The sequence below is a fragment of the Heterodontus francisci genome, chromosome 1 (assembly GCF_036365525.1).
Source record: "Heterodontus francisci isolate sHetFra1 chromosome 1, sHetFra1.hap1, whole genome shotgun sequence".
NCBI classification, from domain to species: Eukaryota; Metazoa; Chordata; class Chondrichthyes; order Heterodontiformes; family Heterodontidae; genus Heterodontus; species Heterodontus francisci.
In genome coordinates this window covers 49,858,060-49,885,479 of record NC_090371.1, presented here as the reverse complement: position 1 = coordinate 49,885,479, position 27,420 = coordinate 49,858,060, and the positions used below count along the sequence as shown (strand labels likewise).

General features: G+C 43.2%; 1 protein-coding gene across 2 annotated transcripts in view; it reads right to left on the bottom strand.

Annotated features, from left to right (window-relative positions):
• Positions 1-27,420, bottom strand: part of LOC137369365 (endothelial lipase-like) — a 158,653-nt gene that overhangs the window by 97,857 nt on the left and 33,376 nt on the right. Inside the window, exons 5-10 of one of the 2 annotated variants that reach the window (XM_068030467.1) lie at positions 24,999-25,223; positions 23,323-23,565; positions 21,811-21,931; positions 19,673-19,900; positions 10,411-10,515; positions 110-6,045 (exon numbers count right to left, since the gene is read on the bottom strand). In XM_068030467.1, coding sequence (XP_067886568.1) covers positions 6,033-6,045; positions 10,411-10,515; positions 19,673-19,900; positions 21,811-21,931; positions 23,323-23,565; positions 24,999-25,223 — 935 coding nt within the window. In that variant the 3' untranslated portion in view covers positions 110-6,032. Of the gene's footprint in view, positions 1-109; positions 6,046-10,410; positions 10,516-19,672; positions 19,901-21,810; positions 21,932-23,322; positions 23,566-24,998; positions 25,224-27,420 lie in introns of those variants that run through there. The other variant, XM_068030476.1, reaches the window with a different exon arrangement.

Below are 27,420 nucleotides of genomic sequence, written 5' to 3'. Positions count from 1 at the left end.
AAAATGTTTTCCTTAACACCAGTATGTCTTTAACAAAAAATATAATTTGACAAAAAATAGTGAAAAGAACTACTTATTTCTTCTTCCTAAATACTTTCAATTAACCTACCTGGCTTCTTTCTCTTTCTGTCTGGGTAAATTCTTCCATTTTCATTAGCTTGACTCTGCTCACCCTTTGTCAGATTTCCTCTTTCAAGCAAATGATCTACATGACACTGACGGAGTCTCTCACCAATCTTCACTAGATATGTGAATACATCCAGTCTTTTTACAGCAACTCCAAACACATACTTTTCCTTATCACCTCAGTGGTTTTTCACCATGACCTTCTGGCCAGCACTGAACTCTCAAGTTTCACGCCTCACGTATCATGACTCATTTTCACTCTGTCTTGCTTTTCTCTTACCTTGCTTTTGACACCTGGCTTAAGCAAACTAAACCTTATCCTAGGAGCACGTTAAACACTAACTCGTAAGGTGAGCAATCTGTCGTAGACTGTGAGGTTACTCTTTAACAGAACAGAAAATTGTCTACCCTGTGCCGAAGAGAAACATGGAAATTACTGCCGAACTTATTACCTAGCAAATACTTCTGCAAAGACCGCTTCACAATTTGTACACTTCTTTCTGCAGCACCTTTCATGGGCATGTCATTTATGCATGTATGCTGGGTGATATAGTGGTATTAGTGTGTGTCTGACTCTATTCTTACTCAGAAATATTTCAAACACTTCTGACATAAACTGTGGACTATTATCTGACAACAATACTTTTGGCAATCCATAAATTGCAGACTAACTTCGCAAAACGTCAATAGTTTTGGCACTTGTGGTATTGGACATAAACTCAACAATTTCCACATGGTAAAGCTATCAACCAAAACAAAGTACTCTTTACCTTCCACTTCAAGAAATTGATATGTACACATTCCCATAGTTTTATTGTGTTTGACCATGGAATAAAAGGAACCTTGGTTGGATCATTTCTCATTCTGAGATACACTTCACAACTTTTCACCAACTCTTCAATATCTCTATCTACGTTTGGATACCAAAAATAACTTCTTACTACTGCTTTCATATGGACTATCCCTGCTCTTAATGAAGTCCCTCTAACAATCTCTCTCTAAACCTTGGCAGAATAACGACTCTTAAACCCCATAGGAGACAGGCTTGATCTACACTTAGTTCACTTCTACATGTGAAATACTCTTGAATTTCTCATCTTCATACTCTATTGACCAACCATTCATGATATAATTGAGTACTTTAATGAGCACCACATTCTTGTGAGTTTCTTCAGAAATTTCTCTTGCAGACATGGGCATGTCATTTATGCATGTAATTTATGGGTAAGTTATAGGCTAAAATTGAATCAGTCTTCAATTTCTCAATGTCAGATGTACTCTTATCAATCCCTGCTGTAAATAGCTCTGTCCATTAAATGAATTTCCTTAAGCCAATTTCTTCCCTTCCAGGAAACTTTGTTCCCTCCTACCACTACCAATGGCAAGTAATAGGATTCAATATTGTATTCTACTTTACCACTCACTTCACCTAAAACTGGAATACTGTTATTGGAATATCTAGTCAGTTTCACACCAGTTTTTTGCAAGGGAATGCGACTTAGGGACTTCTTGTACTCTCCTTCTGAGATAACAGACACTGCTGCAGCAGTATCAAGTCTCTGACTTCATTTTTACTGTGGGCGCTGGAATTATATCTTTAGCCCTTTTGCTCTCAACTTCCATGTTCTGTTTGATAGAGTCATAGAGTCACAGAGTCATACAGCATAGAAACAGGCCCTTCGGCCCACCGCATCCATGCCGACCATAATCCTATCGATACTAATCCCACCTGCCTGCATTAATTCCATATCCCTCTATGCCTTTCTCATTCAAGTACCTGTCCAGATGCCTCTTAAATGTTGCTACTGTTCCTGCCTCCACCACCTCCTCTGGCAGCTTATTCCAGATACCCACTACTCCTTGTGTGAAAAATGTGCCCCTTTGATCCCCTTTAAACCTCCTCTCTCTCACCTTAAATCTATGCCCTCTAGTTTTAGTCATCCCTACCATGGGAAATAGACTCTGGCTATCTACCCTATCTATGCCTCTCATAATTTCATATACCTCTATCTTTTTTTTTATCATGTCCCCTCTCTGACTGAAAACAACTCTTGCTTTTCCTGCTCGGTAACATCAACTTCTGTTTCCACATCTATCATATATGTATTCGAGGACTTCCAGGAGCCTGATCTAGCTTTGGGTCTACCATGACCTTGACTTGGTGCATTGCTGTGACTTGGAGCTTTTCCACAACCTGGAGCATTACTGTTTCCTCTACTCCTGCATACCATCTGGATATGACAGACTTTCCCACAGGCTCAGCACTTTGACTGGAAATGGGAGAATTTGGATGGTTGGTGGCTACCATGGCAATGATAGCACCTAAATTTCTGACTCTGAGTCTGTGAATTTGGCTGCCCTGGCCTGGTTCCCGCTGAAATCCGGTGGACCTCCCCTGTCGGCTCAGGAAAAGAACTTCCTTGCAATCTGCAGCTATCTCTTCCTGCCATTTCCATGGCTGTAGCCTAATTACAAGCCTCCTTCCGCGTCATCTCATTGCCTTTACATAAAAGCTTGGCCTGGATTTTACTATTCTTTAGACCTCCAACGAATGTGTCTCTAAGGTTGACTTCTATGTTGGCACCATAACCACAGTGGCAAGAAAGTTTCTGTAACTCAAGAATATAATCTGCAATAGACTCATTTTGCAACTGCTTCCTTCCAGGAAATGCAACTTGGGCTGCAATTTCATTCTTATTTGAGCCATAATATGAGTCCAGAATCTCATTAATTTCAGAATAATCCACAATACTGGGCAATATAGGTTAAACACCACCCGAAATGCATCCAGCCCCATCATGGTCAGGAAAACATTCACCTTATCCTCATCTAGGATTTTATTAGCTTGCAGCTGAATGTGTAACCTTTGTTCATAATTACACAAGTCCTCATATTAGGGCTGAATTCCCCCATTGTCCCAAAATATGACTTCAGTGCCATATTTTTAAAATTACAAGGGAACATAGGATCAGGAGTAGGCCATTCAGCCCATTGAGCCTGCCCCGCCATTCAATAAGATTATGTCTGATCATTCACTTCAATGCCTTTTTCCCACGTGATCCTCATATCCCTTTATGTCATTGGTATTTAGAAATTTGTCAATCTCTGCTTTAAACATACTCAATGACTGAGTTTCCACAGCCTTCTGGGGTAGAGAATTCCAAAGATTCACAACTCTGAGTAAAGAAATTTCTCCTCATCTCTCTCCTAAGTGGCTTCCCTCTTATTTTGAAATTGTGCCCCCTGGTTCTAGATTCCTCAACCAGGGGAAACATCTTACCTGCATCTACTCTGACTATCCCTTTAAGTAATTTGTGGGTTTCAATGAGATCGCCTCTCATTCTTCAAAACTCTAGCGAATACAGGCCCAGTTTCCCCAATCTCTCTTCATAGGACAGTCCTGCCATCCCAGAACAAGTCTGGTGATAGGATACACACGGAGTTGTAGCTGAATACAAACTACAGACATAATTGCTCAAATCACTCAAACTGGGAGTTCCAAAAATTGTGTCAGAATGTTCTTCATACTATAGTCTCTCGAATGGAAATGTTAAAAGAAAATCAATCCTATCCTTTCGTTGCCATGTTTCTGTTGTGTATTCAGAATAAAACTAACTTGAGGTCTTATCTGGAAGCAGCCATGTTGGAAACTTTTATTTACACTTCCCAACAGAAGGCAGTATTTAAAAGATATTACAATATACCACAGATACCAAACTTGGAGGTGTGGAAAACAGTGATGATACCAATCGACTGCAACAGGATAACGATAGCCTAGCAGAATGGGCAGAGAAGTGGCAGATGGAATTTCATACAGAGAAGTGTGAGGTAATGCATTTTGGCAGAAGGGACAGTGAGAGGCAATACCGATTTAATAGCACAGTTCTGCTAAGTTTGCAGCGGCAAAGAGACCTGGGATGCATGTGCATTGATCTTTGAAAGTGGCAGGACATATTGAGAGAGTACTTAGCAAAGCATATGGGATCTCGGGCTTCATAAATAGAGGTATTGAGTACAAAGACAGGGAAGTTATGCTGAACCTTTATAAAGCTCTGGTTAGGCCACAACAAGAGTATTGTGTCCAGTTCTGATCACCACACTTTAGGAAGGATGTGAGGGCCCTTAAGAGGGTGCAGAGGAGATTTACCAGAATGGTTCCAGGGATGAGGGATCATAGCTACATGATTAGGTTGGAGAAGCTGGGATTGTTCTCCTTAGAGCAAAAGTTGATTGAGAGGAGATTTGATAGAGGTGTACAAGATTATGACAGGTTTAGATAAAGTAGACAAAGAAAAGCTGTTCACATTAGCTAATGGTACAAGGACTAGGAGATTTAAGGTTTTGGGCAAGAGATGCAGGAGGGATGTGAGGAAGAAATTTTTATACAGCAAGTAGTAATGAGCTGGAACTTGTTGCCTATGAGGGTGGTGGAAGCAGAGATGATAAATGATTTCAAAAGGAAATTGGATGGGCACTTCCAGGAAATAAACTTGCAGGGCTATGGGGATAGAGCGAAGGAAAGGGACTGACTGGATCACTCTTCAGTGAACCAGCATGGACTGGATGGGCCAAATGACCTCTTTCTGTGCCGTAATGACTCTGACTCTATGACTATATGATTCAAAGGCAAGAGAGATAGCACTGAACCACAGTTAACAAATTGCAATTTATGGGGCCAAAAATACTAATTTTAATCATCTTCCAGAATGGCCATAAGCTCTGCCAGAACCTGATATACTGGATCCCAGACAGTGTAAAATTTTTGGGATGGCTTTAATTGAGACCCCCAACATTGGAGCAGTGCAGATTAATCTCACTGACATGGGCAAAGGTCAGGATTGCTTGGAATCCAGAAAGGGATGGGGACCTAGATCTTTGAAAATTCTGCAGAATTCTTTCTTGGGGATGCTTACATCACAACAGTGACTACACTTCAAAAGCATTTCATTGACTGTAAACACTTTGGGACGTCCTAAGGTTGGGAGAAGCACCATATAAATGCAAGTCATTTTCTTTTCCTCATACATGCCTGCAAGCCACCATAGGCTCCGCTGCCTGATTTTGTTATCTTCAGTGGGGTCTGCAGAAGAGGCCACAGCCTGGTACACCCTAACACTACTAAAACTGGCCTCTGCCCTTGAGCCAGGGTTCCTCCTGAGTAGCTACTCCTCCAGTACATGTAATATGCTGAGTGAGAATTGGCTGTAAGGCCTGCCCAGTCAAATAAGCTCCTGTCTGTTGTGACTTGGACCAAAGGACTGCTGATTGAGGGAGATAGTTCAGCACTATTGGTGCACATAGAACTACACATCAGCAAGAGTCAGAGCCTGCGGGATAGCAGGCATCAAACATAGCACTCATTTTCATTCATTCATTCTATTCCTTCCAATTATTACAGAAAAATAATTTTATTTTCAAATATACAGCATTTCAATATATAAATAGCATTTAACAAATGTAAGTCCACCATGTACAAAAATGTAGCGATACAATATATACAAATAGGACTATGGAACAGACATTTGTTTAAAGTATCAGCAGTATAAAAATCGGCATGGCTTATAGGATTAGAGTCATTGCAATGGAGGCTGCGGCTGGTGCAGGATGTCTGTTTGTGGGCCTCCGCCGAAGAAGAAAAGTACAAAGGTAACGTGGGAATTCTTAGTCCATGAATACCACAGCCAAAGCTCAGGTTGTCTCGTCTCATAATGGAGTACAGCACACTAAAGAAGCCCAGAGGAGCAAATGAAGTAACTGGACAGCAGGAATAATCTTTCATAGGATACAGCTGCTGTGACTCTTGCGGGATGATATCCAGCAAAAAGTCAATCATGGGTCTGGAAGTTAGCCTTCAAAGTCCCTTGATCCTGTGCTGTAGCATATCTCTAAAGATCACTGCGGCAATGTTAAGACTGCAAACTAAAGAAAATGAACAGGGAAAAAATGTTTGATGTGCAAGATGAAATCTAGTCAAGCTTGCAAAAACAATTTAAGGACAAGACCATTTCCAATAAACCATCCTAGATTGATATCAACTCTTATCTACTTACCTTCTCATTTTATCCCTCGGTCTCTTCAGTCTCTAGGAACATATGCAATTATTTCTTCAACCCATTTATTTTATTTGCCTCACTGGCATTCATGATAAAGTGTAAAGACATGCCAAATAAGTTAAGAAAAAATTCTAACTGTTTTTTCTTCTGCTTCATGATTCCCAATTTTATTGCATATCCTGGTATCCTTCCCCAGAGTGAACATTGCTATAACACTGCCTTTGAGATTTGACATTATAGGGAACTGTGCTATGAGGTTTATTTTTCAAGTTGTATTACATCTCTCATTATCTCTCCCGCTAGGCATCGTAATATTACCCAGTCAAGTGGAGGATGCAAACTGTTTCTTGTGTTCTTGAGCTCAGTTCTCGACATCACACCTCAGGAAGTATATATTAGCCTTCGAGGGGTTGCAGCGTGAATTTACCAATTTGATACCAAGGTTTAAAGGATTAAATCATGAAGTCAGGTTTCTAGCATCCACAGTATTTTGCTTCTGCATAAACTTGGTTTGCATTCCCTAGAGTTCAGTAGGTTGAGGGGCAATCGAATCAAGGTGTTTAAAATAATAAAGGGATTTGATAGAGTATGTACCAAGGAACCTTTTCCTCTGGTGGGGAATCCAGAATAAGAGGACATCTTAAAATTGGAGCTAGACAATTTAGGACTCAAATCAGCAAGCACTTTTTCCACACAAAGGGTAGTAGAAATGTGGAATTCTCTTCCACAAAAGGCTGTGGATGCTGTAATAGTTTTCAAGACCGATTAACAGGCTTCTATTATGTAAGGGTATCAAGGAATATGGATCAAAGGTGGAAAAATGGAGCTGAGGTACAGATCAGCCATGGTCTAACTGAATGCCAATACAGGGTTGAGAGACTGAATAGCCTACTCCTGTTCCTATGTTCCTTGTGTCTTCCAGTGCCACAGTGTAGGCTGAATCTTATGGGCTCCCCCGGAGATGGGCTAGGAGGAGGGTGTGCTCATAGAATTGCATCAGGAGGCGGGAGACGGAGGGGCCTTCGTCTTCCCGTCATAACACAATTTTATTCGGGGGGGTGATAGATCAAAGCCTTCCTGCCCAGGGGCCTTGAGGCTGTTAAGAGGCCTATTAACATTCTTTGGCCCATGGATTGCCCATGCCAAACAAACAAAGTACATCCCTGGACACCCCTTCCCCCATACTAAATGCCCACCCTCCCCTGCCTCGCCACGGCCTGACAGACTGGCCCCAGCAACCCTGTCTCACTGTCCTGAGTCTTCAGCACTGGACCTGGGTCCAAGGCCTCTGCGGTATTGTCAATGGGCACTACTCCTGTTGGCGCTGCTGATACTGCTGTTGGGTCTGTGAGGGGCCAGCAGTTCTTGGAGGTGGGATCCTCATTTTTAATGGGATGGGGATGGAACCACCAGGCTGTTAATTGGCCTGGCACCGTAGAATTGTGCTGGGGGGCTCCAAATGGCAGAGATGGGGTTACCTTGCCTTTTCAGCCCTGCACCAGGAGCCCTGCCATTGGCACAAAATTCAGCCCATTTCACCCCTACATGGTAACCTGAGTGAGGCTCTCAAATTCCCTTCCCTCCTATGGGGAAGACTGGCTGACACTCAGAACCTCTCCCTGATAGTACAGTTGAACTTCGCAATCATAGATTTTGCTGCAATACATTTGGTTACACAAATATGGAATGACATTTCCTCTTTAACCCTCATTCTACTGAATGAATCACATTCCAAATAGAAACCAACAAACCTGGCAGTCAATAATGTGGCCTCGGTGCAGCAGTGGCAGATAGCAGCAAATCATGCGCTCTGCCACACGTGGAAACCAAGATGCTGACTTAGCCAGATACTGAAAAATCCGCTCATATCATGGTTAGATAAATCTGCCAGGACACACTAGCAGATCTTTGAGGCCCTGGGGCAGGAATTTTGGCACAAGCAGCTCATAAAGGTCTGCTGGTTCTTTGAGAATACCATTCCTTTGCAGGGTAGTGGGGGGAAGGGGGAGAAGAGAGGGAATAGCATCATGGTGGATGGTATCAACATCAAATTGGTCTTTTGAGGTCAACATCTGACATCAGGTAAGCGGAGTGGATGGTGCAGTCCATCCAGGAAAAAACACTTCTGGAACACCATATCCAAAACTCACAATGCCTGTTTGTCATAGATAATGAGCAACTGGAGATCTGCTCACTTACTCCAACAACATTATGGGAAGCTCCCTGAATATAAATAAAACAAGAGCCTTAATGACCCTTGCACACTGTCAGCAGGACAGAGCATTGACGTAGAAACATAGAAAATAGGAGCAAGAGTAGGCCATTCAGCCCTTAGAGCCTGCTCCGCCATTCATCATGATCATGGTTGATCATCCAACCCAGTAACCTATTCCCGCTTTTGCCCCATACCCTTTGATCCCTTTAGAGCCAAGAGCTACATCTAACTCCTTCTTGAAAACATAAAATGTTTTGGCCTCAACTGCTTTCTGTGGTAGCGAATTCCACAGGCTCACCACTCTCTGGGTGAAGAAATTTCTCCTCATCTCAGTCCTGAAAGGTTTACCCCGTATCCTTAGATTACGACCCCTGGTTCTGGACACCCCCCCCCCCCCCCCACTATCAGGAACATCCTTCCTGCATCTACCCTGTCAAGTCCTGTTAGAACTTTATAGGTTTCTATGAGATCCCCCCTCACTCTTCTGAACTCCAACGAATATAATCCAAACCGACTCAATCTCTCCTCATACATCATTCCCGCCATCCCAGGAATCTGTCTGGTAAACCTTCACTGCACTCCCTCTATAGTAAGAACATCCTTCCTCGGGTAAGGAGACCAAAACTGCACACAATATCCCAGGTGTAGCCTCACCAAGGCCCCGTATAGTTGCAGCAAGACATCCCTGCTCCTGTACTCGAAACCTCTCGCTATGAAAGCCAACATACCATTTGCCTTTTTTACCGCCTGTTGGACCTGCATGCTTATCTTCACCGACTGGTGTATGAGAACACCCAGGTCTCGCTGCATATTCCCCTCTCTCAGTTTAAAGCCATTCAGATAATAATCTGCCTTCCTGTATTTGCTACCAGTGTGGATAACCTCACATTTATCCACATTATACTGCATCTGCCATGCATTAGCCCACTCACTCAACTTGTCCAAATCACCCTGAAGCCTCTCTGCATCCGCCTCACAACTTACCCTCCCACCTAGTTTTGTGTCATCTGCAAATTTGGAGATATTACATTTAGTTCCCTCATCTAAATCATTAATACATATTGTGAATAGCTGGGGTCCTAGCACCGATCCCTGCGGTACCCCACTAGTCACTGCCTGCCATTCGGAAAAAGACCCATTTATCCCTACTCTTTGTTTCCTGCCTGCCAACCAATTTTCTATCCATCGCAATTCACTACCCCCAATCCCATGCGCTTTAATTTTACATGCTAATTTCTTATGTGGGACTTTGTCGAAAGCCTTCTGAAAGTCCAAATAAACCACATCCACTGGCTCCCCCTCAACTCTACTAGTTACATCCTCGAAGAATTCTAGTAGATTTGTCAAGCATGATTTCCCTTTCATAAATCCATACTGACTCTGCCCGATTCTACCACTGTTCTCCAAGTGCTCTGCTATAAAATCTTTGATAATGGACTCTAGAATTTTCCCCACTACCAAGGTCAGGCTGACTGATCTATAATTCCCTGCTTTCTCTCTACCTCCCTTTTTAAATAGTGGGGTTACATTAGCTACCCTCCAATCTGTAGGAACTGTTCCAGAGTCTATAGAATCTTGGAAGATGACCATCCACTATTTCTAGGGCCACTTCCTTAAGAACTCTGCGATGCATACCATCAGGCCCTGGGGATTTATCGGCCTTCAATCCCAACAACTTCCCCAACACCATTTCTCTACTAATACGGATTTCCTTCAGTTCCTCTCTCTCTAAGCCCTGTGTTCCCCAACATTTCTGGTATGACAACACTTGCTTGCCCCATTTTGGGGGTATTGCACATCATTGTCTGCATTTGCATTTGCAGCAAGGGTTAAAGCATATTCAAAATATTTACAGTTATGTATACTGAGCTAATAGATTTGCATTAAATGCTTTACATTATTAAGATGCAGGGCATGAAGGAAGCACTTTACAACTTGCCCTAACCCAAAAATAAATCCTGAAGTGTGCATTAATACTGAACAAAAAAAGGTTAACAGTAAAATGGTGCCCAGTACCTCATTTTGTTTTTAATTGGCCAGCCATCCAGACATTTGATGAACATCATTCCACTTCCCGGTGAAATTTTCATGGCTGAGGGATTGGTCGCACAAAACGTGTATCTGTAAATAAAACCAGCATGAATTTAATTTAAAAGAACGTTTTCCTCCATCCTTTCTTCTTATTTCACCATCTGCTTCCATCTCTTGTCCTTCCCTCTCTTTAACTAAGTAACTGCAATGTTTCCCCAGCAGGAAGAGTGGGTGAAGATTTCAAAGCCCCGTCTATGAAGCCCAGTATCAATCTGCCAATTGGCCACAAATGGCACAATTGTGGGTTCTTTTTATTGGGTACATTACATGTTCATCAATGATCATGCTGGGGAATGGAATCCTTAACCATTTTAACTACGCAGTGTCAGCTTTGAGCGCACTCAGATCAGATACACACAGCTGTAACCTTACAATGCAACAATCTCACAAGAGCATCTCTATCGTACCAGTATGATATTTTATATTTTCCTTGCTAGCCATCCTTTGGCCTCAGTGCTAAGTAAAGGGTCCCTGCCCTCTGAGGGACTAGGCTAAGAACACCCAAGCTCATGTCACATAGGACTCCAACAGCCAGTAGCTAGGTGAACCTTTCCTCTCATTCTGCCAGGGTGATTTGAACCCAGACAAACATAATTAAGATTTTAAAGCAGACATACAGCAGACAGTGAAAATGTGATGCAATGCAGACACTTCTTCTATCTCTTTTCATTATTTTTAACCAGGTTGCTTTGATTATTTATATCAAAAATCCCAACATTCACTGTAAACCCTTCAACACCCCCCTGCCCCCAATCCTCCATCAAAGCTAGCAGCTGTCCCATGGCATTGCTCATTGTAAATTAGATTATACGTTGTTTTATAGTGACAGAAATGTCATACCATGTAACCCACAATTTATTATTCTGCTGCTTAAGCTGGAACTCTGTTCAAGTTAGCCAGTTGCTTTAAAAGCACAAAGTCCAACATAAGTCTCCAAGGTCAGAGTTTAATTGTTATTTGGTAAAGGAAGTCTGCAGATTAGAAGGAACTTGTAAATTTCTGACTCTAAGTCAGGAAAAAAGTTGTAACGACTGCCTTTCTTTCATTGTTTTTGACACGGCATTATAACTCACTGGACAGTGTAATGAGTAATGCCTTTGTCACATCCAGACTTAGGTTGAACTAGACTGTTCACTACCTCTAACTTCTTATTTGATCCTGAGCTGATCTTCTGATCCTCTTCATTATAAAGACTGCACACTTCTACTTCCATGAAATAGGCCATCTCTGCCCCTGACTCAGTCCATGAGATGCCAAAATCCACATTCATGCCTTTGTGACTGCTTGACTCAACTAATCCCATGCTCCCCTAGCCAACTTCCCATCCCCCACACTCTGTAAACTTCAACTCATCCAAAACACTATTCTATCCCGCACCAAATCTGACTCCCCCATAACCCCTGTCCATGCTGACTTACGTTGGCTCTCAGCTCCCCAGATCTGATATTTTCATTTTCAAATTTAAATCTTGTTCTTCCCTATTTCTGTAACCTCCTTCAGACAGGGGATGCAGCTAGCAGCAAAGGCATAGACTTTACGGCTTCGGTCTTTCCAGTGCTTAGTTGGAGGAATTTACATTTCATCCAAGACTAAATGTCAGACAAGTAGTCTGACAGCACAGAGGAAATGACACGGTTGACTAATGTGGTGGAGTGGTAGAGCTGAGAGTCATAAGTGTACATTTGGAAGCTGACCTTATGTCTGTGGATGATGTCAGAAAGATGGAGCAAAGAGCTAGATCCTTGGAGAATTACCACGGTGACATGTTGAGGATGCGAAGAAACATTATCGCTCAAGATGCAGTGGCCACAATTGCACAGGTAAGAATAAAACCAAGTGAGAGCAGTTCACCAAGCTGAACAACAGAGGAGTAGTATTGGAAGAGGATAGTGTAATCCAACTTATAGAAGCAGAGAATCCGAGGAGGATCAGTAGGGATAATGCAGCACAATCATAATCAGAGAATGTCATTCATGACTTTGGTTAGGGCTGATTCATTGCTGTGGAAGGGTTTCACACAGAGTTGTATGAGAGATATTCTATGATCTGGGCGAAGACAACACATTCAAAGACCTTGGAGAGGAAAGGAGATTGGAGATTGGAGATGGGAAATAATTAGTGAGGACTAAGGGTTTTTTTTTGAGGAGTATTAATTTTCTGGTTTATTATTGAGTGACTAATCTAGTGATTGCACTGAAAATAAAGTTTACCCTGGTCGTGAATTCTGATGGTGTGGCAGAATAGTAAGTAGGTGGAGCTTACTTGGAACAAGCTGTTACAAAAGATAAAACTACCTATTAGAAAGCAGGAGTGGAGGCTGATCAGATGTTACAAATTCTCAGGGTCAGCACCTACTTAGCAAGAGGAATTAAGAAAATAAAGGAATATGTCTCTACGGGAGGATGTTCAAAGGCTGGGTTTGATTGAAGGAAAGATTTGTGTAAAACTTGGAAGTAATGGTTGTATGATTTGTTAATATAAATAGTAAGATGCAATTTTTCCCATCGCTATCCGCTGCGTTCCTTTTTTTATTATTCGTTCATGGGATGTGGGTGTAGCTGCCTAGGCCAGCATTTATTGCCCATCCCTAATTGCCCTCGAGAAGGTGGTGGTAATCAGCCTTCTTGAACCGCTGCAGTCCTTGGGGTGTAGGTACATCAACAGTGCTGTTAGGAAGGGAGTTCCAAGATTTTGACCCAGCGACAGTGAAGGAATGGCGATCTAGTTCCATGTCAGAATGGTGTGTGACTTGGAGGGGAACTTGCAGGGGGTGGTGTTCCCATGCATCTGCTGCCCTTGTCCTTCTAGGTGGTAGAGATTGTGGGTTTGGAAGATACTGTCGAAGGAGCCTTGGTGAGTTGCTGCAGTGCACCTTGTAGATGGTACACACTGTGCGCTGGTGATGGAGGGAGTGAATGTTAAAAATGGTGGATGCGGCTCCAGTCAAGCAGGCTGCTTTGTCCTGGTTGGTAGCTTGAGTGTTGTTGGAGCTGCACTCATCCAGGCAAGTGGAGAGTCTTCCATCATACTCCTGACTTGTGCCTTGTAATTGGTGGACCGGCATTGGGGACACAGGAGGTGAGTTACCCGCTGCAGATTTCCCAGCCTTTGACCTGCTCTTGTAGCCACAGCATTTATGTGGCTGGTCTAGTTCAGTTTCTGGTCAATGGCAAACCCCAGGCAGTTGATAGTGGGGAATTCAGCAATGGTAGTGCCATTGACCATCAAGGGGTGACGATTAGATTCTCTCCTGTTTGAGATGGTCATTGCCTGGCACTTGTGTGGCATGAATGTTACTAGCCACTTATAAGCCCCAGTCTGGCTGTTGTCCAGGTCTTGCTGCATATGGAGGTGGGCTGCTTCAGTATCTGAGGAGTCGTGAATGGTGCTGAACATCGTGCAATTATCAGCGAACAATCCTACTTCTGACCTCATCATGGAAGGGAGGTCATTGATGAAGCAGCTGAAAATCGTTGGGCCTAGGACAATACCCTGAGGAACTCCTGCAGTGATGTCCTGGGACTGAGATGATTGACCTCCAATAACCACAACCATCTTCCTCTGTGATAGGTATGACAGATGGTAATCAGCAGGAGGGTTCCTTGCCCCTGTTTGACTTGATGCCATGAGACTTCATGGGGTTCAGAGTCAATGTTGAAGGCTCCCCGGGCAACTCCCTCCTGATTATATAACACTGTGGTGGGTCTGTCCTGCCGGTGGGACAAGATATACCCAGGGATGGTGATGATGGTGTCTGGGATATTGTTTGCAAGGTATGATTCTGTGAGTATGACTATGGCAGCCTGCTGCTTGACTAGTTTGTTGGGCAGCTCTCCCAATTTTGGTAGGGAGGACTTTGCAGGGTCGACAGGGCTGGTGTTTGCCATTTCCGTTTCCAGTGCCTAGGTCAATGCCGGTGGTCCGTCCAGTTTCATTCTTTTTCTTAGACTTTGTCATGGTTTGATACAACTGAGTGGCTTGCTAGGCCATTTAAGACTCAACCACATTGCTGTGAGTCTGGAATCACATGTTAAGCCAGCCCAGGTAAGGACTGCAGATTTTCTTCCCTAAATGACATTAGTGAACCGGATGGGTTTTTACAACAATTGATAATTTCATGGTTCCAATTAGACTCGATATTAGTTCCAGATTTATTAATTGAATTCAAATTTCACCATCTGCTATGGTGAGATTCAAACCCATGTCCCCAGAGCTTGGAGCTCTGGGTTACTAATCTAGTGACATTACCACTATGCTACCATCTCTCCGCTTGCTGAATGAGTTAAGCTAAGTTGTCAAAGGAAGCACGGAACAGAAATGAGAATGCTTCCCCAGAAGAAGAGGAGAGGGAATGTCATTAATTAAATTAATTAATCCATTCTGTGCCATTCTCACAAAAGCAACATCAGCAAAGGACTTTCTATATATTAAGAAATTCAAGGCGAAAGACCAGGGGGATGATTTTCCCCGGAGATTTGCAGCACTAAAGAGACTCCGAGGTAGCCAAGTTGATCGCTTAAACTGAAACACCAGTTTAGCTCGGGTTTAGCACAAGACGTTATGTTGGTAAAGGAGTTGAAGCTTGCGTTATAACCGGCCTCCTGAAGGATCATTAAGCAGCTGATTGAAACTTAAATTGCCTGATTGCGCTCCTTGATGAGGCTGCACAGCATTTTGGTGGATAGCACTTGACGTAAAGCCCTCTCCTAACAGCGCCCTCCTGACTTGTGTTTGCAGAGGATTGCCAGCACTACTTAAAGGTTTATCACCTTTTACTGTTCATTTACTGCCAGAGGTTTGAAGAGGACTTTTGAAATATATCGGGAATCTTTCTGTGACACTTTGCCAAGACTTCACCAATGCTATCAACATTTATTCTGGAAATTCTCTGACGGTTTCACCTAAAAAGAGTAAGTGCTGCGCTACTCTACCTTAAAGCAGTCACGAGGAGAAAGGGAATCTTTAGTCATCAGCATCTTTCTAGGCTTCCCCCTTGCTCTGCAGGAGGAATGGGAGGAGGACATGAGGCCAGGCAGAGTAGCACCAACTGCTGAAGAGAAGTCGAGGAGGCACAGGAGGGCAAGGTGGCCTCCTTCCCCAACTGTAGGTACAGGACATCCCTCATCCTCTGGACCTCCTCCTACTCAGTCCCTAATCAATCCTGAAACATGGTGCTATGTGCCAGTCAGCCCACTCCACACCTTCAGTGGAAGAGGGTACAAGGAGCTCACATATACTGCGCCATGAAAATTGTGTCAAATCAGTACTTGAGTGTTAAACCTGCAGGTGTCTGTTTTAGCAGGCAGATTCAAATTATGATAATTAGCAATTTGGCCCAAAACTGCATTCTAAAACTAGACTTTCAAACAGGTGTGTCTTCCTAGCACAGCACCCATTTAGCACCAGTTTTCACCCTTTCTCCAAAATAACCCCCTAAGATCCATACTACAGGACTGATTTGAGTAGTACAGAGTAGTAAAGAAGATGAGGTAAAGTCAGGAAGCAGTGACTAGGGAGATAAGAAGTTCTGCAGTCCATAGGTCCTGAAAAAGAATAAGCTGTGTAGGGGATAGTGTTGATTTCAACACAGTGAGGATGTAGAAGGGAGCAAGCATGACAAGGACAGCTTATCTACAACTTAAGAGGAACAAGAGTGAGTTCAATAGAGGTGCACTGATGATTATAAATAAAACAAAGAGGCAAGAAAGGACTAACAAAACCACTCAGTCAAGGAAAACAGGATGGCAAAATGGCATACAAAAATGTGAAAGGGAGGATTAAGATTGCAAAAAAAAAAAAGGTGTTACAGTAACATTTTTATGCTGATGAATAAACAATTATCTGCCTTCTTGTAACTGAGTACACTATGTACCACACCTCGCAGAATGTGAATGAAACCAAGGCCTTGTATTGTTACAGGAGCTCCAAGGTCATGGCGACAATGAGTTTGGATCACAGTGAATTAAGATCAGGCCAAACCTCCTGTACAAGCTCCCAATTCAATTTGAGTTGGGAAATTTACACAAAACACATATATATATATATATATAAATAAATAATTCTGTTTCGTTATATGCATAAGTATTTAATAGACAGAAATGGGTGACTAAATTCAGAAACAGCTACTCTTTGAAAATGCTGCCCACTATGCTGGGTGAGCTCCATTCCAAATACCATGGAGCCAACAAACGGTAGCCCTTCCAGCAGAATCCTGGCATAACTCCAGTAAGAGCACAGCCGAAGGGCTCTAAATTTAGATCCAGATCCCGGCTTTATCAGAGAATTGTTACAGCACAGAAGGAGGCCATTCAGCCCCTTGTGTCTGCACCAGCTCTCCGAATGAGGAATTCACCTCGTGCCATTCCCTCACCTTCTTCCCGTAACCCTGCACATTCTTGCTTTTCAGGTAACAGCTGAATTCCCTTCTTAATGTCTCGATTGAAACTACCTGCAACACATGTGGGACTTTGCTGGATGGTTTCTTGGGAGAAAAGTGTGCACCCACTCCAAACAAGGCCATCCATTCAAGAGAGAGCTGGGATAGTGTAGGGGATTTCCCTACATCTGGAATTCCCATAATTTCATTCCTCAGAGAGGTATGACATTTGTCAGCAAAGGTACGCCTGGCGAGAGTAGTAACCAACCAAGTGACAGAGGTGGGCCCCACCTGGGGATCTGACCAGGATCATACCCAGGACCTCTGGAGAAAGGTAATTTTCCCCCCTAAAATAATTGAAATCCCTCATAACCATCAAGTTAGACCAGACTTTCCAACTTCATGGAAATTATGGGTGCCCCAGATTGATCCTTAGTGGTACAGGTGCCAACTAGTGGGATGTTTAGGGACCAATGTTCCCATTAAAATTTAGTTGCTGTGGGCAGCCCTTCTTTTTTTTTAGTGCTCGTTCCCTTTAAAATTATTTTGTCCAGCTGTTTACACACATGGGCTGAATTTTGTTTTCCTGCTGAAAAAAATGGCAGCCCACATGCATGGGCCACGCACCACCACGCCGACGCGATCCTGTACATGGCAGGTCATTTAAATATGCAGGCGGGCCGTCCACGCAATCACGTGACCGGGGCAGCCTCAGTGATGCCATGAAAAGCATCAGCAGGCACTGGTTACATTTTTAAAGGGCTGCCAGATTCTGCTTCCACCGCTTTTTGAGGAAGAGAATTTCAAAGACTCACGACCCTGAGAAAAAATTTCTCCTCATCTCTGTCTTAAATGGGTAACGCTTTATTTTTAAATAGCTCCTAGTTCTAGTTTCCTGCTTTCTGTCTCCCTCCCTTTTTGAATAAAGGAGTTACATTTGCTACTTTCCAATCTCATGGGCTCTCACAGTGCAATATAGAGTCCAATTTAAAAATCCCTGAATCTAGGGAATTTTGGAAAATTAAAACCAATGCATCAACTATCTCACTAGCCACTTTCTTTTAGGACCCTAGGATAAAGTCCATCAGGACCCATGGCCTTGTCAGCCCGCAGCTCCAACAATTTGCTCAGCACCACTTCCCTTCTTGAGTTCCTCCCTCCCTTCCATTTCCTGATTTACAGCAATTTCTGGAATGTTACTCGTATCTTCAATAGTGAAGACCGATGCAAAATACCTGTTCAATTTATCTGCCATCCCCTTATTTTCCATTAACTCCCCAGACTCACTTTCTATAGGACCAACGCTCACTTCGTTAACTCTGTTTTTTTTAATATCCATAGAAACTCTTACTATCTGTTTTTATATTTCTAGATAGCTTTCTCTTGTCCTTTATTTTTTCTCTCCTTATTAATCTTTTAGTCATTTTTTGCTGTTTTTTAATATTCTGTCCAATCTTCTGACCTGCCACCCATCTTTGTGTAATTATATGCTTTTTCTTTAAGTTTGATACTATCTTTAATTTTTTTAGTTAACCACAGATAGTGGGTCCTCCCCTTGGAATTTTTCTTTCTCATTGGAATGCTTCTGTTTTAGTTGTGTCAGTATCACAGACTAACATCCATATTTCACCAACAAGGGCAAGGCAAAGAGGCAGGTCCCAAGTCTACCTCAGCCAGAACAGGGATTGAAGCCACACTATTGACATTATTTTGAACTACACATCCAACCAACTGAGCTAACTGGTGCAAGAGCCTGGTGACCAGCACTGGGGAAGGTTGAAGGCTCCCTTGAGGGGCCTGGGGCCTGGGGCCTGCTGCACCTGGCCCACAAGGAGTAGTGAAAAGGCACTTACCTTGTGGAACTGGCAAGTTCTGCCTCCCTTTCACTGCAGATTTTTAAATTGGACTCCATATTGCACTGTGAGAGCCCAATTTAAATATGTTAATGAAGTGTCACACTTCTCTATAATGGACAATCAGATATCTCAATATGACTTGCACAGAGAGAAAGTGTTACATTCTAATATCCACTGCTCCCCCTCCTCCTAACCCTTCCCTGCCTGTGGTGATGGGGTGAGTATTGAGGCCACTGTTTCCCCAGATCAGTTCTGAATTTACCCCCCTCTTCAAGCACAGGTTGCTCTGGTTCTACTGTTGTGAATAAGGTGAAAAGTTTGTCATAGTCTACATTATCTAGTCCCTTTGGAATCCTACATTTAGTGTCCTTTCTGATCTGGGGTCAGATTGTGCACTCCATATTTTAGATATGTTGTGGTTTTGCAGTAACTTGGTTTGGAGACTCAAGCACAATGATGGGTTTTAGACACCCAACTAAACAAACAAAATTCAATAAATGATGAATGCAACTGACTCTTCTTGAACTATAACAGCTATATTATTGAAGCAGTACTATGACACTCAGCTCAAAGAATTATTTACTGGTGGTTCTGTCTCTAAACCACTGTTCAATTCTGATGCTCTGGTGGTGAATATCCAGTGGGTGGGTTTAGGGTGTATGCCTTTTTCCAGGGTTTCCACAGCTCTGCTGCTAAAGTTATAGCAGGTGAGTTGGAGAATCCCTGCAGAAATTCACCGCCTATGCGACTGACCTTGTTAGACTGGACACTTGACCTTTAGTATAAATTTACACGTACTGTGGGAATAATTTTATCTTTCAGTGATGGGCCGATATCAAATTACACACATACCCTGACTTTGGTTTCCCTTAACTTTAATGGCAGCCAATCCTATATGATCCCCATTCACCTTAGCACCAAAGGTTACAATTACCCCCAGTAAGTCCATACTTACTTCTTCTGCATTTCCCCAGACTTCACTCGAATCTTCCTTATTTCCAGCTCTTTCAAGTCTTTCGTTGCATTCAAATCTGACCCATACCAGAGACTTTTGAACTGCGTCCACAATGACCAGGATGATGAGGACCCCTCCCATGTCAGCTTAATCCTCAGCAGGTCGCCAATGTCATCCTCCAAGTAGACAAGGAAAGAATTTGTCCTGTTTGCAGCAACTTGCTCAGGCCTGTAAGAGAAAATTAGACACCTCAAAGCACATTTCCAAACTTCACTGATTGGCTTGATAACAGAGACCCCAGAAATTTGATGCACTATAGGGAATGTGTGGCAGAAGATGTCAAAATTAAGATGGGACCCAGACACTCTAGGACCCAACCTCTGCTGCCAAGTTACTGGGGCAAGAGGTGAAGGTGGTGAAATGTTCATTCAATCACCTCAGTGAGGTTGCAGCCAGGGTAGGGATCTCCCAGATGAGGAGCTTTCTGGTTCGTATTTGGGTTCTGCCAGATGGCTGGTACATGGAGAGAAAGTAGGATGTTTGGACGTCTTAAGGTCCAGGCCCAAGTCTTGACTCGGGCTCACAGACTGACTGGCCTCCTTTATGATGTCGTTGATAGACCCTTCCAAAACAAGAGACCAGACTGGACTGTCACTGAACTAATGAGCAGCTAGCCACTGTCACTTCTCCCATACCCCTTGCTCAATTGGGGGCCAAGCTGTGCCCATCAGTATCCATCAGTTTTCTTTTTAAACAAGGGAATCTCCCTCTGGCAACAGATACAGTGCCCAGTGGGCTAATCCTGCCACTTCTGGTGGGACCAAAGGATTTTCAGGGTCAAACTCTTTTTATTCTCAAATTTACCATATTATTTCCTGAAGATAGTTACTGAAGAGGAGGTAAAGTTTCATTGGTTCTGGCAGCCTTCGACTACCTCCCCCAATGGCCACTCCACATATGCAATCCTGGACAGTGAGCAGTAACAGACTATTTGACCTTGCAGAGCATCACAGGCATGTCCCACCCCATCCCCAGACAACACACGCATAATTTCCAATAATGATCACTTTATAGTAACAAGGAGCAGGATCCCAAGCTTTTTCTCCTCCTGCTCTGCTCTCATCACTGACATGCTGAGGTATATTTCCAAAGGTGTTTGGCAGTCCTTCAGTATGTTGCCTAGATATCCATTACTCATCTTTCAGTTTAGATAGTGAGTCTCAGTATTCTATTCAACTTCAAAAGGGAACTAAGCTTGATCCCATCTTCACTAGACATCCACAAAGTGCACTTTCCAGTGTGTGGCAGTAATAGGGATTTTTCTCCCCCTCTCTAGCCAGTAAGTCCTCTCTTGTAGCAGTTTGATACAACTGAGTGGGTTGCTAGTCCATTTCAGAGGGCATTTAAGAGTCAATCACATTGCTGGAGTCACATGTAGGCCAGGCCAGGTAAGGATGGCAGATTTCATTCCCTAAAGGGGACATTAGTGAACCAGATGGTTTCATGGCCATCATTAGACTAGCTTTTAATTCCAGATTTTTATTAATTGAATTCAAGTTCCACCTTCTGCCCTGGGTCTCTGGGTTACTAGGCCAGTGACAATACCACTATGGTGCTGTATTTCCTACAGTGACTATACTTCAAAAGCACTTCATTGGTTGTAAAGTGCTTTGTGACATCCTGAGGTCATGAAAGGTTCTATATAAATGCAAGTTCTTTCTTTCTCAAGGCCCAAGCTGTTTCCTGAAAACAATCATGCCCCAGTTAATTCATGGTGTTTGATACACAGCAGGGAAAATATAGTCACCCTCTGAGTTGCAAGCTCCCTCATTCAACTGGCATTGAATGTTTCCACATAAGCAAAAACAAAATTTAAAAAAAAATTCTTGGAAGTATCTATTATTGAGAAATGTAGCAACAGACATTTTAGAGCTGATTTTAACCCTGCCCGCCTGACAGAAACCAGGCAGGAGGAAAGTTAAGCTGACCACCAATCCCACTGCCTTCCAGTGGGATGCAATTTTAACCTGCTCTTTTCCACCTCTGTTGAACACACAAGAATTGCCCTCACTTCACATACACATTACAAACATGCTCACCACCTGTCAAGTTTCAAACAGGCAATTTGCGCTACGTACATTTCGATCCTGGTCTTCTTGCTGTCGGTGCTGGTCCCGTACAAGTTAACATACAGTTTGGGGTTTGAATCTTGTATTTCTTTTGCACTGAACAAGTGTATTTTTAACTGGTAATGAAAAACTGGAAAAGAAAAAAAATATAGAAAATATATTAGCCCATAGATATATCTTCAAAATCTCTATCCAATTCAGTCCTGGCATGGAAGTCTGGAATAAAGGAACCAAAACTCTTTGTGGTTATTTTGTAATTGTTTTGCTCTTTACAGCAGGAATCCTAGTTTTTCAAAGTGAACAAGTGCGGGATGCTTCAGAGCTGTTATGCATTTGTGAAATGGTAGGTCTTGGGTTTGTGCCTCCATTAACGCAGGGTGAATTCCTGGTCTCGGACTTGCCATTGTAGGGATGCAGCAAGAAAAGGTCAGGTGTTTCCTAGGATTACCTACTATCCAGTTTTAGGCTGAACACTCGGGTTTTTGAAAGAGGTGCCTGGAATTTTTTTTTAAATATATGCAAACCAACATCAAAAGTCTGATTTTTAAAGTAGATCTCCTTTTCTCTCCCACTTACTTCTGTGTCTCAGAGAGGCATTAGTTATGACTTCAGAAGTCATCTAGCAAAAATCAGCATTCAGGCCTTGAGCCTACCCTCCCCTGCTCCTACACTGCTTCGTGCCTAGCTTTGACTTTGGAAAAAGTAGCAAGTCCAAATCTTCTGCAGTGGAGAAAGGAGATATTGGAGAAGGAGTTACCTCACTGCTCCAAAAGGCTAATTACAAAACAGCATTGATATAGGCCTTCGACCAGCTTGCTTACTTGCCCACGTAATCTAGTGAAGAAATGCAAGGAAAATCTCACAAATGGACTAAACACAAATCTCTTTCCTGCATCCACCTCTCCTCCCCAGGGTGGCTCAGTTGATAAAGATACTACCTAATGTGGAATTAAGCCAAACAGACTAGGAAAGTCCCAATTCAATTCTTGGTCTGTAGTAAGTTAGCTGGTCTCAGCTTGAGCAGCAGTATGGTTGCTGCAATTGGCTTCAGTGCCCCTCGAATAGGGAGGAGTAATAAAAAAGAAAATCTGTGTTCCCAGTCTGATTGCTGTCCATTCCTGATTGCTGTCTAATGATCCCTCCCTGATGGAAAGTGGATGTGTGCAGTTGCCAGGATCAGTCTACATTCTCATCCTGAGGAGCAAATAGGCTGCTTCACATGTCCAGTATACTTGAAACCAGCAATAAGTCAGCACTTTCAAGAGGAAAGGGGAGAAAATTGGGGGGAAAAGTCCAACTACCATTAAAATTTTTTCCACCATGGTAGCTAATCTGACTTGCACATGATGGCTCACCATCATTTCATTAAATTTCAATAACATAATCACATGTGGCACATCCAAGCAGAACCAGTTTTCTAACTACTCCTTCCAACTAGAAAATGTAACCCTTTCAAATGGTTTCTAATGAAGTCAGACTGATATTGAATTCACCATTATGCCAGGCTATTCTGCTACTCACCTTTAAAGGGCATATCTGCTCTTGTCTTCAGGTACATCCTGTTGCTACGTTTACTTCTGATTTTCTTGACATTGTAGCCCAGCTTGTTGCAACGATTCCTCCGACAGCTGAGGCACATCCCCTTCTCGAATGTCTTCGTGTCAGGACATCGATACATCAGGCTCTGCTTATCCTGGTGCAGGATGGAGTCAACGAAGAGGTGCACTGAACGCTCATGCTCACAAAAAACAACATTACCGATATCTGCCAATAGAAATAAGGAAAAGATTCTAACATTCAACACTCTCAATGCATTCTCTTCACCCTCCCTGAAGGAACTGACAAAGAGCTTATCTACAGTTCCACAGGTTGGGCGGCACAGTGGCGCAGTGGTTAGCACCGCAGCCTCACAGCTCCAGCGACCCGGGTTCAATTCTGGGTACTGCCTGCGTGGAGTTTGCAAGTTCTCCCTGTGTCTGCATGGGTTTTCTCCGGGTGCTCCGGTTTCCTCCCACAGCCATTATAAATTGGCCATTATAAAATTGCCTAGTATAGGTAGGTTGTAGAGGAATATAGTGACAGGTGAGGATGTGATAGGAATATGGGATTAGTGTAGGATTAGTATAAATGGGTGGTTAATGGTCGGCACAGACTCGGTGGGCCGAAGGGCCTGTTTCAGTGCTGTATCTCTAAAATAAAAAATCTAAAAGATGCTGTCTCCTTGTACCTCATCAATGCTTAAACTGCTGTACCTAATCAATTCTTCAACTGTGGCCTCGGAAGTGGGTGTCAGCAGCCTATTTAAATATGGTGGACATCACAGCTAAGCTGTGAAATTCACACCTAAGGTTTAGACACAGTTTCCACAGGCAACTAGGAATGGGCAATAAATGGTAGCCTTGCTAGTGATGCCAATACCCTGAGAAATAATCTTTAACTGTCAGTGAATAACAATTGGGAATGGAAATGGTATGGATATCAATTCACTTCAGAGTCTCGGAAACTTCAATTAGACCTCAATTCTACAATTGAAATTAATGTCCCTATGACAGGGACACAAACAAATTAAAGGACCCCACTGAAGTCCAATTGAATTTTCAAGATTTTGAAGGGAGCTGGCAAAATTGGCCCAAGACATTATGCTGAAGGGTCCAGATATCAAAGTACAGAAGTAAAAAAAATTAGAAAGTTTCAAATAAATTAAAATTGGATGGAACTTTTTTCACTCAGAGCAATTGATTGCGCTCTGTATAGAGAAGAGATAAAGGTTACTGTGAGAAGGTGGATGGTGAGAGGGGGAGGAGCTAATCTTTGAAAAAGGGACAGGCTTCCTTGGCTTAATGCCCTTTCCCTGCATCTAAAAGTTCCAATATATCCTAACGATTGCTTAATTTGACATCAGCAAATGCAGCACAGCCTGGCAATCAATCCTGGCAACTTCCTTTTAGATATCTGTGACATTACTTGCAATTAAGTCAGGTCCAGGCTTGTTTCAAATGTGGGCCGGTTAAATATTAATAAGAAGTCTCAATGAAAATCAATACAGCTTCTCTGCCAATCAGGAATAAAACACAGAAACAGTCAGTAAATTTACAAACTGACCCATTAGAAACACAACCACGTTCTTAATGAACACTAACTGCAATTGACAGGTAATTTGAGGGTGGAGGGGGCAAAACAACAAAATAAATACTTACTTCCATAGGCTATGGCATTGATGACATCGTGAAGGCCACACCCAGGCTGGAAACTGCCACCATTTGGATAAACATCAATATGGCCAACAGGCTGTTCAATACCGATGCTAACTCCCAAAGTACCATATACAAAAGTGTGAAGGACATCTACAAAGTCTGCATCATCGGGGGAAAGTCGCTCATCAGGTATGGCCCATTCAAACATAGGACCGGCTGGATCCAAACCTGGGAAAAAAAAGGTTTTATTCATTGGAGAAATGCCTCCTCTGCACTCACTCCTTTCTAGCCCTCCTGCCCTGTACAGATGGAGTCCAATTTTGTTACTAAGAAGTGGTTGTGATTGAAAGGTTTTCCCCCACCTCCTATGCTGAAAATGGTGACTCATTTGGGGTACCAACCATGACCTCCGTCAAGTGAGAGTTCTTCGTATCGGAGCATGAACAGCAAGTTCACATTATTCAACAATGGCAGTTATCGCAGATAAGCCTGATCCTATTCTCATCTAAAATCCAGATGTGTAATTTCCAATGGTTACTTAGTAGTAATCAAGAGTTGGAACACTGGCTAATTTTCTCTTGCTTATTCAGTTGAAGCCAAATGTAGTGCCTGAATTCATGCACTGGCTGAGATGGAACTATGGAAATTTACAGCACAGATGGTAGCCAGTCAATCAAGTGTGTGTTGGTTGTTTGCTAGAGCAATCCATAACTAACTTCTCTTCCCAGTCGCTCCCCATTGTCTCGTAGTCTCTTCTGCTTCAAATATTTTTCACTTTAACTTTAAAAGGTATGACGCGCCTTGCCTCAATTAATCCATCCACAACAATTCGCAGCATAAGGAAATTGCTGCCAGCCTCTCCGTTGACTCTCTTAAATTGATGGAATGTGTCTTCGCAAAGCAGGTGTGGAAAGAGATGCAGTGGATTTTGTCGAGGTTCATCCCAAGCAGCTCTGTAACACAGGAGTCTGTGCTCTACGGGCTGTTCCCAGGGACGCACACCGAGACAAACATCAACTGCTGCTGGAGGACTATCAATTCGGTGAAAGACGCCCTTTCGTCTGCCCGAAACTTGCTGGTCTTCCAGCGCAAAGTGTTGTCCACCACCGAATGTTGCAGACTGGCGCATTCCAAGGTCCAGGACTACGTGCTGAGGGACGCACTAAAGCTTGGGGCAGCTGCAGCAAAGGTTCAATGAGGAAAGAGCACAGTGTAAGGTCCCCCCACCAAGCTGAACTGAGGGGCTGGATCCATGGGAAACCCCTTGAACTGTATCGGGAAAATTTTGTGTGCTGTAAATGTAAAAATGCATATGGCATGACAATGAAATGGAAGGGTTGTGAGGCAACTCATGATTGTATTGAAGGAAAATTATCATCTTTGCACTGTTTGTATTTTTTGACTTGATGCTGTTTTAAACTGTTTGGGAATGTAATTTTTACAGATTTTTATGAATAAAGTATATTTTGGAAATTAAAAAAAAAATCTTAAATTGATGGAAGGCAGAAATCAGAAATTGGCGGCCCATCTCACTGCTTAATGTTGACTACAAGATTCGGTCCAAAGTCATAGCCAGTCGAGTCAAGTCTGATCTGGAGTTGGTGATCCACCCCGATCAGACCTGTACTGTACCCGGCAGGAAGATCTCAGATAGTCTTGCGCTACTCGGGGATACGATCGCCTATGTACGGGACAGGAGGGTGGATACCTGCCTCATCAGCATGGACCAGGAGAAGGCTTTTGACAGGATATCGCACACCTACTTGATGGACGTGCTTTCTAAAATGGGGTTTGGGGAGGGAATCTGCAATTGGATCAAACTGCTCTAGGCAAACATCAGTAGCACAGTCTCAATCAATGGGTGGGAATCGGAAAGTTTCCCGATCCAATCTGGAGTCAGACAGGGCTGTGCTCTCTCCCCGGTCTGGTTTGTTTGCTGTATTGAACCCTTTGCTGAGTCTATTAGGAAGGATGCGAGCATAAGAGGGGTGACAATTCCAGGCAGCGGAGGCACTCAGGTTAAAACCTCCCTGTACATGGATGACGTCACAGTCTTCTGCTCGGATCCGCTGTCCGTGCGCAGACTGATGAGCATCTGCGACCAGTTCGAACTGGCCTCGGGAGCCAAAGTTAACCACGGCAAGAACGAGGCCATGATCTTTGGGAACTGGGCTGAATGATCCTTTGTCCCCTTCACCGTCAGGTCAGACTACCTGAAGGTGCTGGGGATTTGGTTCGGAAGGGCCGGGGCGTGCACCAAAACCTGGGAGGAGCGAGTAGCCAAGGTACAACACAAGTTGAGCATGTGGGGGCAGCAATCTCTCTCCATTGTGGGTAAGAACCTGGTCATCGGGTGCAAGGCGCTCACGTTTATGCTGTACGTGGCGCAGATCTGGCCCATACCCCACTCTTGCGCTGTGGCGGT